Source organism: Neofelis nebulosa, chromosome 3 (genome assembly GCF_028018385.1).
Source record: "Neofelis nebulosa isolate mNeoNeb1 chromosome 3, mNeoNeb1.pri, whole genome shotgun sequence".
NCBI classification, from domain to species: Eukaryota; Metazoa; Chordata; class Mammalia; order Carnivora; family Felidae; genus Neofelis; species Neofelis nebulosa.
Genome location: NC_080784.1, coordinates 82,397,882 through 82,416,553, shown reverse-complemented (window position 1 = coordinate 82,416,553; position 18,672 = coordinate 82,397,882). Strand labels below are relative to the sequence as shown.

At 40.6% G+C, this 18,672-nt stretch overlaps 1 protein-coding gene across 2 annotated transcripts; it reads left to right on the top strand.

The window, feature by feature from the left end:
* Positions 1-3,286: 3,286 nt before the first annotated feature.
* LSM6 (LSM6 homolog, U6 small nuclear RNA and mRNA degradation associated) lies at positions 3,287-18,388 on the top strand. 2 transcript variants are annotated; one of them, XM_058721246.1, is made up of 5 exons: positions 3,287-3,418; positions 5,075-5,164; positions 12,064-12,179; positions 16,036-16,149; positions 18,101-18,388. In XM_058721246.1, exons 3-5 carry the CDS (start codon positions 12,086-12,088, stop codon positions 18,133-18,135), a joined length of 243 nt encoding a protein of 80 aa, XP_058577229.1. In that variant the 5' UTR covers positions 3,287-3,418; positions 5,075-5,164; positions 12,064-12,085; the 3' UTR covers positions 18,136-18,388. The 2 variants fall into 2 exon arrangements, with proteins under 2 accessions (XP_058577229.1, XP_058577230.1); XM_058721247.1 differs by lacking the exon at positions 5,075-5,164 and having other exon boundaries at positions 3,292-3,418.
* The last annotated feature ends 284 nt before the right edge of the window (positions 18,389-18,672 follow it).

Sequence of the window (18,672 nt, the reverse complement as noted above, 5' to 3'; positions counted from 1 at the left end):
GAAAAGACATCTCAGCAAAGAAGATATACAGATGGCAAGTATTAGCATACAAAATGATGCTGCACATCATATGTCAGTAGGGAATTGCAAATTAAAACTGCAGTGAGATCCACTATACACCTATTAAAATGGCCAAAATCCCAAACCCTGGAAACACCAAATGCTGGTGTGGATGTGGAGCAATAGGAACACTCAGACATTGCTGGTAGGAATGCAAAATGGTATATTCACTTTGGAAGACAGTTTGACGGTTTCTTACAAAACTAAACACACTCTCATCAAACAATTCAGCAAACGCGTTTCTTGGTATTTCCCAAAGTGAATTAAAAACTTATGTCCACACCAAAATCCATACACAGATGTTTATAGCAGCTTTATTCATAATTGCCAAAACTTGCAGGCAACCTATAGGTCCTTCAGTAAGAGAATGAACCATGGTACATCTAGAAAATGGAATATCGTCCAACACTAAAAAATGAGTTATCAAACCATAAAAATACATGAAGAAAACTTAAAAGAACATTTCTAAATGAAAGAAGCCAATCTGAAGAGGCCACATACTATATGATTCTAACTTTTTCATATTCTGGAAAAGGTGAAACTATGGCAAAAGTAAAAAGACCAGGGGTTGCCAGGGGTCAATGGAGAGAGAGGGATGAATAGGCAGAGCACAGGAGATTTTTAGGGCAGTGAAAATACTCTGCATGATACTATGATGATGGATACCTGTCATTATATGTTTCTTAAAACCCATAGAACGCACAACACCAAAAGCGAACCCTAATACAAACTATGGACTGATATTTGGGTGGTAATGATGCATCAGTATAGGTTTATCAATTGTAATACCTAAGCTAAACTAAACTGTGTAAGCTAAAGTAAATCATGTCAAACTGTATGTATGCCCTTAGGGCTCCTTAATAAATTAATGTTTGTGTTCAGGATTTTGAAGACTAGTTCTTGGTGGACCACCATTCAGAAAAAGTCTGGCACGTGTTTTCTTTGTATAATAAAAGGTAAAGAAAAAAACCTTGTGAAATATGGAGAATTGACTTGTGAATCAGTAAAAGCCAATTATAATTGCTAAGGGGATTCTGGGCACAGCTACATTTTGATAAGTTTGTTGGCTCATGAACTAATTCACCGTGCCCACCCCATTTGTCTAGTTGGGCCCTTATAGATATATGCCCCTTGAAAAAGTTTGCAACTACCTCTGCAGATGAACCATGACCTTAAAACTCCTCATTGTTCCAAGCCCACCACACCAGTCTTAATGACTCCATCAGGGTTCTGTGGTAATGGGGGAAAGGCTATGAACCAAACAATTCTTTTTTTTTGAATAACCGAAACACCTGGTGAGTAACGTGGTACAATTTGATGTCTTTTGTGAAGAAAGCTTTTGGGGACAGGGCCTTATATCCTATTGTGTTTATTCTTTTCTAATTTTTTTTCAAGTTTATTTATTTATTTTGAGAGAGACAGCGTGAGTGGGGAGAGGCAGAGAAAGAGAGGGAGAGAGGGAGAGAGGGAGAGGGAGAGAGGGAGAGGGAGAGAGGGAGAGAGGGAGAGAGAGAGAGAGAGAGAGAGAGAGAGAGAGAGAGAGAGAGAGAATCCCAAGAAGGCTCTGCGTTGGCCAGGGGCCTGAACTCACGAAACATGAGATCATGACCTGAGCTGAAACCAAGAGTTGGACATTTAACAGACTGAGCCAACTAGGTGTCCCTATTATGTTGGTTCTTTACAGCTAATTGTTTAAATGATACTTAACTTTTTCTAACATTATATTTTATACTGTAACAACTTCAAATACAGCCTTTTCAATGAATCTGTAATGCTTGGTTTTTACCCAAAGAGAGCTTTTAGAGAAGGATTATAAGGAAATCTTTCTTTTTAAATGTTTATTTATTTTTGAGAGAGAGAAAGAGAGAGAGAGAGAGCAAGCACAAGCTGGGGAGGGCCAGAAAGACAGGGAGACACAGAATCCGAAGCAGGCTCCAGGCTCCCAGCGCCGAGTGCCAAGCTTGGAGCTCTGAGCTGTCAGCACAGACAGAGCCTGAGGACAGGCTCAAACCCCCAGACTCCTCGATCATGACCTGAGTCCAAGTCTGATGTTTAACTGACTGAGCCACCCAAGCACCCCTAAGGAAATCTCTTTTTTCCATCAAATCACACCCAGTTGTTCTCTGTCAGCCATAGCAAAGAACCTATCTCTTTAACTAGGAGATATTTGCAAGAGGGGAAACTCATTTTTATCATAGGAAAAAATTCTGCATCTTAGATCCATAACACTTAACAGGGTTAATCAAGAATCTTTTTAAAGAGACAGGTTTTTTGTTGTTGTTGTTGTTTATAGTGTTACGAATCATAAACAGAATTAAAGTATTAGTTTTCAGCTGATGAGGGCATGTGTGTAAGGAAACAAGGAATCAAGTCTTGGTATAACAGTTTTCTTTTTCTTCGCCCTTTCCATTAATAGCAAGAATATTGAGAATTCATGCAAAATTCCAAACCAAGTTCCCATAGTAGCACTTAAATAGTGTCTGCACACCATTTCCAATTAGAACTAGATTGTAATGTAACACAATTTATGCCATTATAATACGGAGTTACTTTAGTGATTTCGATTCTTTTTGTGGCAATTAACGTTGCCATGGAAACAATCTTTTGCTAATAATGACTTCATCTTCACACACTTAATCAAAACCCAAAAGTGGGGGAGCCTGGGTGGCTCAGTCGTTAAGCGGCCGACTTTGGCTCAGGTCATGATTTCGCGGTCTGCGGTCCGTGAGTTCGAGCCCCTTGTCGGGCTCTGTGCTGACAGTGCAGAGCCTGGAGCCTGTTTCAGATTCTGTGTCTCCCTCTCTCTCTCTCTGACCCTCCCCCATTCATGCTCTGTCTCTCTCTGTCTCAAAAATAAATAAACGTTAAAAAAAAATTAAAAACCCAAAAGTGGATTTAAAGATTTGAGGCTGCCTGTTTTATTTATTCATTTGCATTAACTTAATTAAGGACCTTTCTGGGTACGCGTAGTCATTACGCTAGCAGTAATACTCAGTTTAGTATGACTTCAAACTATTTCTTGCATTTCTGCCTAAAAGAAATCCTGGCTGAAAGATCACTTCCAGTTTTCCCTTTTTAAGGGTGTTTGCTTTCTGTTAGAAGAGAGAGCACCAACGCTTTCTACTTTGACCTCCAAAGCACCAAACTCGCCTTTAGGCAAAAGATTCTTAGATTTGCGCGTTCCGGCGAAGTCCGGCCTTTTCGGTCCTCGCGGGCTGCCGTAGCCAAGAAAGGCAGCACTCTGTTCCCCAGAAAAGTGCCACCTGCGGCGGCAGTTTCACTTTCGGTTTCACCCGGGTGGTCCGCGGAGGCAAGCTAGTGGCGCTGCTGGAGAGGAGGTTTGGATCCCGGCCACCAGGTGAGCCAGGCGGCTGTGCGGGCGGTTCGAGGCCCCAGTGTTCGTTCGCCCCGGGCGGGTTTGGAGAGTAGCAACCCGGATCTGGACCAGGACGGAGCGTGGATTCCGGGGCCTGCGGATGGCGGGTGCCCGCACGATGCCGCGCTCACGGTCTCCTCCACTCCTGGAAAGGCCAGGAAGTCAGGAGATCTGTGGTCGCCGGCCCTGAGACCCCCGCCCTCCCGCCCCCGGCACCCCTCCGGGGGGCGTCTAGACCACGCGGGGATGAACGGTAGCTGCCTGGCCCCACCGAGTTGGCTTCCGAGACCAATCCTGGTGTAGAAGTTCCCGAGGGAACCCCGACATTAGCCTGCGGATTGGGCGAGAAAGCGGGCCCGGAATACACTGGCAGGCTTCGCTCGGTTCCCAGGGCTACACCGACCACGTCGGGATGGTTCCGCTGACACGCAGGAATTGAGAGCTGGACAAGCCCACCTTACCCAGTCCATCTTACCCAGTCCTCAGGTTTCGTATGTCCACAGTTGTATGGTGTTAAGTCCTATCACCAGGACTTTTGTGTATAGGTGTGCGCGCGCTCGCTCATAGCAGGTATTTTTAGAGTGTCTAGAATTAGGCTGATGCAGATAAGGTTGGTAGTAGTGACTTAGTGTGCCACCCACGCTTTAGTAATACAGGATTATTGAAAAATTGAAAACACATAAGAATATGGTAAAGGAAGTAATATTCACTGAAACCTTTCCGCCTGCCATTTATTTGTGTATTTTACTCTTGTATGTACTACTTTCTATTCGAGCTTAGACTCCCTATTTTATCAGTTAACAGTATATACAGTCGTCCACTTTCATTTAAAAGTTCTTTCTAAAAACTTCTAATTTTCTATCTTTTGATTGGCTGCCTATTCTGCCGTTGTGTAGGGCCCATAAATGCAGCCATTGCCTGACTGTGAGGCGTTTAGGGTGTTTGAGAAGTTTTGCTTCACTTAAAAAAACTTTTTTTAATGTTTATTTATTTTTGAGAGGAAGAGACAGAGTGTGAGCCGGGGAGGGGCAGAGAGAGGGAGGGAGACAGAATCCGAAGCAGGCTCCAGGCTCTGAGCTGTCAGCAAAGAGCTTGACGTGGGGCTCAAACCCGGGAACTGTGGATTATGACCTGAGCCGAAGTTGAGCGCTTAACCGGCTGAACCACCCAGGCGCCCCTTTGCTTCACTTTAGCATCCCAGGTAATACTTTGTTAAACTTAAGAAAACAAAAAACTGTATTTCAGATTATTTACTTGGACTAGATTCCGAGAAGTGAAATTATTACGATAGATGCTGTGTTCTACTAAGGTCTTTTTAGATCTTCATACCCTTTGCCAAATTGTTTTTCAGAAAAGTTTTAGTAGTTTACATCATTCATGTATGATAATGCCTGTTTTCACCAAAAGAGTGGTAGCTCATAATACAGTTCTAATACATCAGCCTCTCTCTCTCTCTCTTTTGTGGTGGTATCTCACAATTCCAATTGCTTGAATTTTGTGCAGGAGTGTAAGAGGGTTATTTGGTGTGTGTGTGTGTGTAAATGTATTATTGGAGCAGAAGTCAGCATAGGCTGGACTGAGTGTTAGAGCAAGATGATCTCTTAAGTGATCATCTAGCATAACTTCCTTATTTTGCAGATGAGGAGCCTGGGGCCTTGAGAGGTGAAATGAGGAGTTAGCCAAGGCATACAGCTAAATTAAGTAGCAGAGCTGGGATTAGTCTCCCAAGTGAGTACTCCTTATCCTGCATTGGGTGGTCTCTCACTAGACTGTGGCATATTTGGTATGAGAATTTTAAAAAAAGGTTTACATCACTTGGATTATTCTATCCTTTGAGAATTGTACCAAAGAACAAAGACTTAATCATCTGAGGGAACTGTAATACTGAAAAATGGGAAATTGACCATTTTCATGACCAGGATTAGAAATCCATTATTTATAATGGCAGCCCCTTCAAGATTTACTTATTAATTTTTTTTTAATGTTTATTCATCTTAGAGAGCACACAAGTGGTGGGGGGGGGGGAGGGGTGTGGGCAGAGAAGAGAGAGAGGGACAGAGGATCCGAAGCAGGTTCTGTGCTGACAGCAGCAAGTCTGATGTGCGGCTCGAACTCACAGACTGTGAGATCATGACCTGAGCCACCCAGGTGCCCCCAAGACTTTTGACAGTTGTTTTCAGATTCTCTTTATGTCAGAATAAAGGATCTAATAAGTTGTATTTTGTACTCTATTATCTGGTTAGAATTGAGCTGTTCTCATTTATTATACCTTGAAGGTTTTTTAAAATTCTTTGTTGCTTTAAGACCAGTTGACATTTTGGGCCAAAAAATCCTGTGTTGTGGAGGGCTATCTTATGGTTTGTAGAATGTGAAGCAACGCCCCTGGCCTCCATCTACTAGATATCAATAGCACCACCCTTCTCCAGAATGTCTCCAGACATTTCCCAATGTCCCCACTTGCTTACAGGAATTACTTGGGGAACTTTATAAAAATGTGACAGTGCCCCTTGCTCAGGGAGTCTGATTAGCAGCAGGCTTCAGGAATCTGCATTTTAACAAGCATCTCTGTTGACTCCATGCAGTTGGTTCTTATGTAACACAGAAACATTTCAGTTTTCTTCATTCTTCTTTTATTTGATGGTCAGTAATAGAGTTATTACTGTGCTGTAGCTATTTAAGTGCAGAGATGACACCATGCTAGTTACTATAACCGTAGTTTGTGGGTCAGGGAGAAAGAGACAGGGATTTTCCTTGGCACTGACATTAAATGCCCCCCACAGTCTTGGCTAGTGAGCTTACGAACCAGAGATACTATTTTCCCTGCCTCTGAGAAGCTTAGAACCTACCATGGGAGACTGGTCAACAGGAAGACTACAGAACGGCCTGAGAAGTGGAAAGTGGTACCCTGAGGGCTGCGGTTCCTGGCTCACATGAGAGGGTGAGGAAAGCAGCCCCCTACTGCGTGGGGAGGAGGGATTGGTATGAAGCCTTCAGAAGGGGGCCAGGTATGCCCCTGTCTCAAAAGGGAGATGTTTAGGGAGCTGCTCTCCGTGTCTGATGCCCTCTCCGTCCAGGGCTGTTTGTGTTTACTTGGGTTGTCATGTTGTGTTTCATTGTGATTTTTTTTTTTTTTTTTTTTTTTACTTTTCACATTTTTTTCACCCGAAGCTGTCAGTGTGCTATGAGTAGGTGAAAGTTTACTGGTGAACATTGCCAAGAAACCAGGATTTGCATGGTTTGCAAATCTGCAAATCATCTGCTCAATAACGCAACTCTTGAAATCACATCAGATCTCCTTCTGAACCTTTAACCATTGTATTTCTTCACAGGCTATTTGTCACTTGAGGCATTTTCCCTCCAGTGCTCCTACTCTCCACCCAGATCTCCACTTACATCTCCATGCACGTCTGTGGCCATGCTCCAGGCTTAGCAGGAGAATCTAGACATATTCAAAAGGGCAGCTTTGAAAGGGCTTAGGCTTTGGGACCAAAAGCCTTACCTCTGCTTACCACCTTGCAGGGTTACTGTGTGAATTGCTTGTGAATCTAACATACATAGTTGGATGAATAAAATTTGTTTTTTTTCCCCCCATTCTTTTACCAAAAAAAAAAAAAAAATCTCTGCAGGGCAGTTTGCAGATGTTCTTATACTGGACCTCTCATCTCAGTAGCTTCTGGCAGAAAATATACAGCCTTTGACTTAATAGCCATTTCTGAAAATAGGTCATTTAAAACAAGCCTGAGTAGGAGGCAGGGGAGGGAGAGAGCCATAGAGGTGATTATGGCTTTAATTTTGAAGGGAGAAGTTTTATCAAGGTGACCCCTGCAGAAAGGAGGCCTTTTTCTTCTTATGTGTTTATGGTTCAAGAGGCTTTTCTCTCGCTTCAGAAATGGTCAGAACTGTTCCTTCTGCTGTAACCAATTTAAAAGATGAACACTTAAAATTACGTGAGCCAAGTGATGGGAAAAATTGTGATGTTGAGACCAATTTACTCACACAAAATGGATTTATGGGCCAGTCATTAAGTAACAGGGAGTACCCAGGAAGCCTAATGAAGATGAATGTAAAAGACGTGGCCTCCTAAAGTGATGGATAAAATGTGTTTGAAGCAACCACCCTCTTTTCAAATAACTTTTAAAATGTGTTGTTTTTTTTTTTTTTCCAAGAGATTCTGCAGAACTAAGATGTCCTGGAGAATAAATGCAAAGCTTGGTATTAGTCTTTCCTTTCATGTGGCTCACAGTCCTTTGAGGGAGAAAGGGCTTGTATATAAAAAAGTAGAGAATATAAAAGAGAGTAGTGACAGATGATATCAAATCCCAACCAAATGGGAAACGCATCCTGCCAGAACTAAGTGAGCTGGTCACCTCCACTCTGCTGTGGAAGTTGCAGGTGGAGCTCATGTGAATCTCTCCTTAGGACCCCCTCGTGTTCCCCTCCACTGACACAGTATTCCCCATACTTGCCAGTTCAGAAGAGTCTGCTGGGCATGTGCAAACCGGTTCCAGGGTTCTTTCCCGCACCCGCCGAATCAGAATCCCGAAGTGAGCCAATTGATTGATGTTTAGGAAACTGACTTAGCGGCTGGAGCCCAAGCTCTTTTAGCCTGACTTGCCCTGCCTGCCAGAAATGTGGCCCTTCTCCCTTCTGCAGCTACATTTTGTCTTCCTTGCCTGTGTAGCATTTTCTCCTCAAACCCAAACACACAGTCTGCTGCCTTTGCCAAGATTTCTGTCCTTTCAGCCAGTGGACTCCTTTTCCTTCCCACTCAGTTCAGATGTCTCCCCCAGGAATCCTTTGACCCACCAAGCCTGCGCTAAGCGAGCTTCTCTGTGTGCTGCTCCCTGCACAATTCTGTCCAAATACATTACAACTTTTTAAAGAAGTTCTCCATTGGCCTGTCCTTGTGCCAGCTCTGGAGCACAAAGTCTGAGGGCCCAAGGCTATGTGTGTCTCATTAGTCTCACACCCCCAGCCTCTGCGCCTGACACTTGGGCGCTCACTTAGGCGCTGTACAAAAGTTAGAAGTGTTGAATGCCTTCAGGAAGAGATTGATGTTAATTGGAGTAAAAATGTGGCTTAATGGCAGAGGTGTGATCTTTGATGAGCTTAGAAGGAGATTATCTATGCTCTTTAAAAAGGTGAAGAAAGAAGATGAGTAACATTTTAAAAATAATTAATACCAGCAGTTGTCGAGGTTTGTGGTCTTTTTTTTTCTGTCATTAACTTAACTTTGGACAAGGTAGTTAATAATATTCCTGTCAACTAGATTTTCACGTGACAATGCATCGTAGTGTTTTTTTTAACACAAGATAAACAGCTAGTTTCATCTCAAGTCTTGTACCTAGAAAGTGCCATAATGGGATTTCCCATCTAATAGGAAATGAGCCTGACTCATGAGTTGAGTCTCTATCAGGCCTTTGGGGTTAATAGTCTCTCTGGCCTGTTCAACCACAAAACAGCATGTGTTCAGGACATAAATGAGGCAGTTTATAGACGAATGGGAAGATTAGTTTGTTTTTACTAAACCCATCAAGAGTACTGAATCTGTTACAAGGTTTACTTTGTAATATTTTTTCTTGTGTTCAACACAACATAAAATTGTTGTGTGGTCTGAGTCTTGAATGAATAGTGATTGTACCGAATAGCGGTTGTAATTCCACTTATCTGTTGAGACTGTAGCTACAAAAATAAACTGGCAATCCAGTGGAAAAGTTAAATTAAAATTTCCTGAATAAAATAATTAGCTGATCACATTTTTAAAGTCTTTCAAGTCTTGGGGAGATGGAGTAGGGAATGGTCCAAATAACAGCTCCAAATTCAAGAATACTTTGTGAAATTTGCATTTTCTTTTGTTTAACTTAGGATGTTGACTTTTCATGGTTACAGAAAATTATTTTACTGAAATTATACTCCCTTTGTTTACTCACACTCTTTGAACAAGAGTTTAAATTCTTCTAGATTCTAAGTTTTTTAAGGTCAGAACCTGTGTGAATGAGATGTTTGTGAATTTCTTTGAAAATATGTGCAGACAGACACGTGTTTGTTGAAGAAATGAAAAGCCGACAACCTAGCATTCTACCTTACCCAAACTGCTGAGCCAGCACAGATTCACTTTGAGAAGATCTGCAAACAATGTTCCTAACCCTGAATTCAGGTCATTGAGTGAACAGATTTGGAGTGAAATAAGCTGGGCTGTTTCTGGAAGAATGTGTTACAAAAATGTTGATTGAAAACAATTTGAGTTTTTGAGCAGAATCCTTCAAATATTGTATCCATACTGATTTTTAAGTGTCAATACTATATGGCTACTAAAGAATAGCTTCATTTGACTGAAACAGAAAAATTAATTTTCAAATTCCTTTTGCTATCAGTTTTTGCTTAAGTAACCACAGTTTTGTTACATTGGTTTACCAGAATATTTTGAGCCAGATAACTGTTATATAACAAGATGGGTTTTGAAAGGAGTCTTTGGCAACTATGTATGTTTGATCTGGGTATATAATACTCTGTCTGTATTTCAGAGTCCTATTCTTGAATAAGACTTTTTCTTACTAAAAGGCAGCGTATGGAATGGGAGAAGATACTTGCAAGAGACATATCTGATAAAGGGTTTAGTATCCAAAATATACATAAAAAAAACTTCTAAAACTCAACACCCAAAAAACAAGTAATCCAATTAAAAAATGGGCAGAAGACATGAACAGGCATTTCTCCCAAGAAGACATACAGCTGGCCAACAGACACATGAAAAGGTGCTCATCACTGATCATCAAGGAAATGCAAATCAAAACCACAATGAGATAATCATGTCACACCTATCAGAATGACTAAAATCCACAGTGCAAGAAACAACAGGTGTTGGCAAAGGATGTGGAGAAAAAGGAACCCTATTGCGCTTTTGATGGGAATGCAAACTGGTACAGCCACTCTGGAGAACAGTATGGAGGTTCCTCGAAAGTTAAAAATTGAGGGGCGCCTGGGTGGCGCAGTCGGTTAAGCGTCCGACTTCAGCCAGGTCACGATCTCGCGGTCCGTGAGTTCGAACCCCATGTCAGGCTCTGGGCCGATGGCTCGGAGCCTGGAGCCTGTTTCCGATTCTGTGTCTCCCTCTCTCTCTGCCCCTCCCCTGTTCATGCTCTGTCTCTCTCTCTGTCCCAAAAATAAATTTAAAAAGTTGAAAAAAAAAAATTAAAAAAAAAAAAAAAAAGAAAGTTAAAAATTGAACTACCCTATGAAAGTATTTACCAAAGAATATGAAAACATTAATTCAAAGGGATACATGCACCCCAGATTTTATTTATAGCAGCATTATTTACAGTAGCCAAATTTTGGAAGCAGCCCAAGTGTCCATCAGCTGATGAATGGGTAAAGAAGAAGTGGTGTATATATACAGTGGAATATCATTCAGCTATAAAAAGAATGAAATCTTGCCATTTGTAATGACATGGATGGAGCTAGGGAGTACTAATGATGCAAAAGTGAAATAAGCCAGTTGGAGAAAGACAAATACCATATGATTTCACTCATATGTAGAATTTAAGAAACAAAACAAAGGGAAAAGAAGAGGGAGACAAACCAAGAAACAGACTCTTAACTGTAGAGAACAAATGGATGGTTACCAGAGGGGAGGTGGGTGGGGGGATGGGTGAAATAAATGATGGGGATTAAGGAGTACTCTTGTGATGAGCACCAGGTGATTAAAATAAAAATTTTAAAAAAGATAATTACATAGAGTATATATATTATAATAGAGGAAATCAAAATCTCTGGCTGCATTAGCAACTTTCAGGAGGCTATATAAGGTTATGATTAAGAGCATGGGCTGGTCATCCACTTACTAGCCATGTGCCAGAGCAGGACCTCTGTGTCTTTTTCTTCATCTGTAAAACGAAGATTAAAAACAATACCTGCCCCATAAGGTAGTGAGGTTTAAATGGGTTAATACATAAAAGCGCTTAAGTAAGTGCTGACATACAGTACACTCAAATACTAGCTCTCAATTATGATTATAATTATTTTGAGAAACGCTGTTTTGGCATCAGTCATTTGTAAATATGTCTACATCATATAACATAGACTTTAAAATATGACTGATTTGAGCTTGAATGTCGGTTCCATCACATTTGGGGGGCAAATTATTTCAACTTTTTGAGCTGTTATTTTCATTAGCAAAATGGAGGTATTAAGACATTCTTCCCAGGGTTCCTACAAAGATCAAATGCAATAGTGTTTATAAGGATCTTAGCAGAGTGCTCAGCATAGAGAAGGCATTCAGCAAATGATGGAGGTGGCCATGGCTGTAATGCATATACTGACTGTATGTGAGACAGTAGTGACAAGCGATTAAGAATAGGGGCTCTATTCATACAGGGGGCTGTGGTGAAGCTGTGTCATAGGGTCGCTGTGGGTTACCTGAGTGAGATAATGCATTCGTTTAGTATTTCGCTGTACATACTGGAAACGTGTCAGCTGCCCTGTTGTGATAGCAGTAGTGAATGATGTTGAGTCTTCATCTGTGGTCCTTTGATACTTGACTTCCTACAGATACGTTAAAGGTTTCCAAGCTTTTTGTTGTTGTTGTTGAATAATTAACTTTTGCCTTCACTTTTATTACCCCCTTTCAGATTTTTGATCAGGATTGTTACAATGAGTCTACGGAAACAAACCCCGAGTGACTTCTTAAAGCAAATCATTGGACGACCAGTTGTGGTAAAATTGAATTCTGGAGTGGATTATCGAGGTAATGTTTTCATGCTTCATCCTCACTGGTGCAACTAAATAAGTAAATGTGACTTAACTGGTTTTTATTAATGTCTTAAACATATCCAGGAGACCAAAAAAGTATGGGTTCTCTGTAGTTTTTATGCCTATTTCTTTTCTACCCCTGAGATAGTTCCTTTTGGAGACAGTGCAGGTAGCAGAGTGTGTGCTTCTGACTTCCATTGTGATTTATGTGACTGCTGTCTCCTGTCTGTGCTTTGAGACTGTGTGTGCCTAAGCTCCCTGGTAAGAGCCAGGGTTCTCAGTCACCTGGGGCATAAATAACCAGGTACAGAAGAACACCTTAGCCCAGCAGCATTCATTTTTGCCAAAGTATTCACGAATGACAAGCAGCTGTTTAGACAGTATCATTTTACAACATGAACTTCCCACTCTTACAATATGCTTGGATTCCAGATACACCTTTCTTTTCTTTTAGAGAATGCTCTTTTTAAGAGGCTGTGACACTACTGAAATTAACTTTGTGGGGGAAAAATGGTATCACACATGCCATTTTTTTTTAATTTTTTTTTTAAATGTTTATTTATTATTGAGACAGAGACAGAGCATGAACAGGGGAGGGTCAGAGAGAGAGGGAGACACAGAATCTGAAGCAGGCTCCAGGCTCTGAGCTGTCTGCACAGAGCCCGACGCGGGGCTCGAATTCATGGATCGTGAGGTCATGACCTGAGCCGAAGTTGGACCCTTAACCGACTGAGCCACCCAGGCGCCCCTCACATGCCATTTTTAAAAGTTACTAAATTCCTGGGGCGCCTGGGTGGCGCAGTCGGTTAAGCGTCCGACTTCAGCCAGGTCACGATCTCGCGGTCCGTGAGTTCGAGCCCCGCGTCAGGCTCTGGGCTGATGGCTCGGAGCCTGGAGCCTGTTTCCGATTCTGTGTCTCCCTCTCTCTGACCCTCCCCCGTTCATGCTCTGTCTCTCTCTGTCCCAAAAAAATAAATAAAAAACGTTGAAAAAAAAAAATTAAAAAAAAAAAAAAAAAGTTACTAAATTCCTAATCTTCCAAAATTTAAGTATGTTTAATTACCTGGAATATTTCACGGGTGCAGATAATGAATTCATTAGCAGAGTAAAGCCTTTTGTCTCTTTTCTGAATGATGATAGTAATCTTGAATTTTTTCCTCTTTCCACACATGCAAATTTAATATTACTGAGAACTTACTGTGTGTCCATTATGTGCTAATCATTTCAATTTCCAATTTATCTTCACGTAAATCCTTTGAGATCCCTGTTTATCCCCATCTAGTAAGGGAGGAGCTAGGACTCCCAACTCAAGCTTAACTTAAAAGCCTTGTTAAGAAATCACTCTACTGTTTTTGTACGGCTTTAGTTTCTTGATATCAACAACATACCTCCAGTTTAGTTTGATTTTTGTAGTAGAACTAATGGATTTATACTGAATACTGAGATAGAAAGTCTCTATGTACCGCTTTACACCCATAAACTTTTGATGAGCCCAAAGGAGATACCAGACTTCTAGAGATTTGAACATATTCGCCAGTCATTTAGGGTAGGGACGGTATGTTCACTATCTTCTCAGAATCCACTTCATTGGGGAGATTAGCCAGCCTAGCCTTTTTTTTCTCTATCCTCATATTTTTTGAATATGTATTTCAAAAAATACATATTCAATTTTTTGAATTTGTAAAGGTAATATATGTGTTTTTCCTTTTTTCTTTTTTCTTTTTTTTTTTTTTTAAGCAAGTTCAAAGCAAATAATGAAGAAAAGTATATAGAAGAAAACAGTCGCTCCAAATTTTCCATTGAGATCATCAGGCTTACCAATTGGGACCTGTGTCCATATAAGCAGAATTTTATATAAATGGAATCATCTGTACATACGCCCTTATTTTCTTTTTTTACATTAAAAAAAATGCATTCAGTTCTCTGACACTACAGAATGTTTAATGCTGCATAGGAGTTCCTTGTGTGGATGTGCCACCACTTTGTTTTTGTTTTTAACTAGTTTCCTGTTAATGGACATGTAGGTATTTACCGAGTTTTTGCTATTTTAAGTAAACAACTCCGCTTCTTTGACATGTATTTTGAACACTTGTCCAAGTATTTCTTTAGAAGAAATCCTCTGGGCTAGGATTTCTGTGTTAATGAGCTTGCCAAGTGGCCCTCTAGTCGGGGCAGATGGGTTTATTCTTCTCTGTGTTCTCACCAACCCTTGTATTAGCCTTGTTTTCAACTTTTCCATTCTAATTGGCAACAAGTAATAGTTTCGTTTTGTTTCTGTTTCTTTGTTTACTAGTGAAGCTGAACCGCCTTTCACATGGCTAGTAACCATAATGATTGAATTAAAAAACCCAGCTCTCTGTAACAATTTCTCTTGAAGTTTAAAGAAAACTTTGTTTCTTCTGTTATTCATAGTAGTTTATCCCTTAGAGAAGGGAGGGGGTTACAATTACAACCTCCTGGAATCTTTTTCATAAAACAACCTTTGCCAGGAGAAGGGATATTTTTATTAGTGAATATTTCATTTTGGAATGTCTTCAGTTAAGTTTAAAATAGATTTGCATATCATGTTTCAGAAGTTTCTTGCCCGTTTAGGATTATGGTTTTGATGTAGAATGATACAGCAGGAAATAAACTACAAAGTTACATCCTAAACTTTCTTTTGATAGGAAATAATTGTTAGTAATTGTCCATAATCTATTCTGGTTCTCTGAAAGTGTGCAGCTTCTAGCAGAATTCCGTTAGGTTAACGTCTTGTGTTCTCATGACACACACAATTGGGAAAAGAAACTTTTTGTTTAGAGGAAAATGGGGGCAGAGGCAGAGTGAGGAGCATATTAACGAAGTGGAGACCAAATGAAGCCATCGACTTGACTAATTGAATCAAGTTTGTACTGTTTGTTTTCACTTAATTTTTTTTTCTAGAAAATACCACTTTAAGTTAGAGACCCGGACTTAGAGGCTTATATATTTTCACCTTTTGGAAAAAACAAAAAACAAAACAAACAAACAAAAAACTTGCCCTGAAAAACTTGCCCTGAGATATATATCTATATATATCTCAGGGCAAGTTTTGCACAATTTATGCCATTTTAACACAATTAAAAAGATTCACTCAAACAGCTTTTCCTTAAAAGCTCCTTAGAACGTCTTGGGCCACTTTTCTATATTAGTCTGGATTTGAAAATATTCTAACTGTGACAAAACAGAAAGGGATGTGTTATAATGCAATATGTTGCCCTCTCTTCTCAAGCTGCTCTTCACTGTGAGTCACAGCTTTAAGATGTGCTTTCAGGAGCACCTGCTGTCTCCTCTTCTATTATTTTAACAGATTGTGGAGACTTCCTCTTAACCCTGGAGTACATTCATCTGCTGCAGTAGATGTTGCGAAAGAATGCAATAAATCTGCCAGACCCATATTTCACTTAGTGGCTGAAGTAAGAAATGCCACTGGAAGCAAGGAGTCTTGGCCAGTGGTCATTTGTTCCTGCATAATTGCCCACTCCTGATTTTAGCTTTCAAAGGATGGTGTCTTATTTGGAACATGCTTGTTCTGTTATTTTTGGGGAGGCTTTAGAACTTGCTGTTGTTATCACACATATCACGAAGCAAGTGATAGTTTGATGTTTTCCCTCTTAGCAGTGGGTATATGACTGCTTTCACACTGTATGCTTCTTAGCCTTCCTTCACAGTGGCACAAAATGAACCGATCTGAGTTTCATTTACAGTGTGAATTTTTATATTAAGCATGTAAGAGCTAACAAATAAAGAGATTGTCAGCTCTAAGGTATACCCTGTAATTTTCAACTCTGACTTGCTTTAAGTATCTTCTCTTTGACTAAATCTGCCTCCAGGGGTCCTGGCTTGCCTGGATGGCTACATGAATATAGCCTTGGAGCAGACGGAAGAATATGTAAATGGACAGCTGAAGAATAAGTACGGGGATGCATTTATCCGTGGAAACAATGGTAATATTCTCTCACTGTACAGTTGTGTAACATCCAAAATAAGCCTTTTTGTTTATAATCAGGATCCCCAGCAGATTTTCTACATAATTCAAAAGTTTAGTTTTAGTTTTGCCTTGTTAATTTTTAACTTCTTATATCTCGGATCTTCATTGTGACCATTTTTTTAAGATGCCTCCTGGAGTTTTAGAATAGGCATTCTCACCTTCCCTCTCTTTACTAATGAAGAACCGAGGGGCATTAGTATACTGACCCAGAACCCGGTACTTTTGAATACAGTTGATTATATTCCCCCAACACCGCCTCTCACAGTAGCAGTTGGAGCCAAAACGATGGCCCCTGTTTCCCCGCTGTCTTTGGTTTGCATCATTTGGCAGTCAGCTTGTCCTGTGTGTCCTTTTCTGTCTTAAACATTCAAATGCCTGTTGTGGACGTTTGCATCCTTTAGTTTGGCAAAAAAAAAAAAAAATGACAAAATAGGAAATAGGGTTCTAAAGTTACTCTGCTAGTATATTGCTATGATTATTACAGTTACTTTTAAGTACCTTGTTTTAAACAATTATCATTAGAGTCGTATTTGAGTTTCTCAGGGGGAAGGGAGAGATATCAAAACTGTGGTAACTGCCCTTCGACCCATCCCCAATCTTTGGTCCCATCCCTCAAATGGAGTTCAGGTTTTTTATGGACGTGCATTCTTTGGTTCTGGGTAATTTCTTCATCCGCCTTTCCAGCTGTATCTCTGCTCTGAACTAAGTATCCTGACTTACTGTAGGTGTTCTGTCTCCTGTTCTTACAGTACCACATTTTCTCACGTCCTCTCTTTTTTTTACATCTTTTGCTGGCTTTTTAGTCTTCCCAACATGGAAATTTTCCTCTCTTTTTTTTTTTATATTATTCTTATTTTACTCCCTCCATTTACTAGAAATGTTATGCTCTCTCCCCATCTCCAGACAGTTGATAGCAGTAGCCACCTGTGAGTGGTGACAGGCTAGATCCTGTCACATGCACACCACATCTAGCGCTTGTCCAGTTTCCCAGGCGTGTTTTTGCTGTCATTCTGATGATTCCTGTCATGTAACTTTTTCCACGATGTAATCAGCAGTAGTTCTCTTTAGCCCCCCCCCCCCCCCCCCGAGATTTACATCTTTGTCTCTTAAAGAGGATCCCGACTAACTTGTTTAATTTGTGCTACGTTCTTTGGTCAAAATGCCTTTTAATGTCACTTTGAAGAGCCGTGTCGGAGTCTCAGTAGGCAGGGGGTAGGGGGTGGGAAGAATGCCTCTGGTGAAAGCCTGACCAGAGTCCCCTAGTTCTCACATTTCGTCTTGTTCTCATGGACTACCACATACCCTGAAGGGTCCGGTTTGGGTGTTCACAAGAGGACTAGGTGAGCAAAACTTTGGGTAACACCAAAGGTTGATATTTTAAAAGGGAACTCAGAATAAAACTTTTAGTATTTTAAAAACAAGAACAGAAGCAAAACAAAACAAAAAAACCCCACAAAAACTCCTCAGCCCTTGTTTATCGCGTTGTAATTAAAGAATAGTAAACAGCAAGTTTAGAGTTTTTATTGGAGAGATGGATGGAAATGTTTTTTATTGTTAATCTGAAGTCTCCCCTGGTGGCTTTACTGATTTGCTTTCCTACCAGCATAATAAATCTGTAATTATAAAACATTCTTAGATTCCAGGGATTTTCACATCCCTTCTGTTTTGTTCTCCTGGTCTCAGTTTGCAGTCACATGTACAGCCAGCACTAGAACACAGGCCTGTAAGACATCAGACGCGCGTCTAGATTCATGAAATTAGTTTTTCAGTCCTAGACGTTATCGTGTCGTATGAAAATTCCCTTTAAATTTGCAGAGATGTTAGGCCAACATCTATTTGCTTTTAGAACTTGCTGTTGTGAGACTTAAGCACAGGTTTTTTTCAACATATTTATTTTTTCTTTTCAGTATTGTATATAAGTACACAGAAGAGAAGGATGTGAAGACGCCAGGAGTACAATACTTTTCAAACTGGGGTATATTTTTTTATGAGATTTTTGGGGGGTTCCTTTGTGACTTCCACTTGTCCCATTTCATAATAGTTGGTGATTTTTCACTGACCTGCGAGGAAGAGAAATGTACAGAATTGTGATAATGTAATTGCGACGTGTTCCTTCCTATTTAAGTTTCAGTCGTTTCCTTTTACCTCTGTGTCAGTGTGCAGAAAGCAAAAGAATAAAAAAAGAAAGAAAAGCTGTTTCCCTGTACGTGATTTCAACCCAAGGCTGCAGCGGTGTCATATGCTCTGATTGCTTTACTTACTTGTCTGATGAAAGGATACATGCGGCGGTAATTAAAACATTTTAGAGACGTCCTTCTTTAGCCCATCGCCTTCGATTTGCCACACAAAATGCGTGAGTGGAAATGTTCGACAGAGGCCTCCGGTTTCAGTCTGAGGCTGAGCAGGGTTTGTGAGGTCAGAAGTTCAGCCTCTGATTCTGTCACCTGGATAGAAAGTAGAGCTGGGGATCCGCGACAGC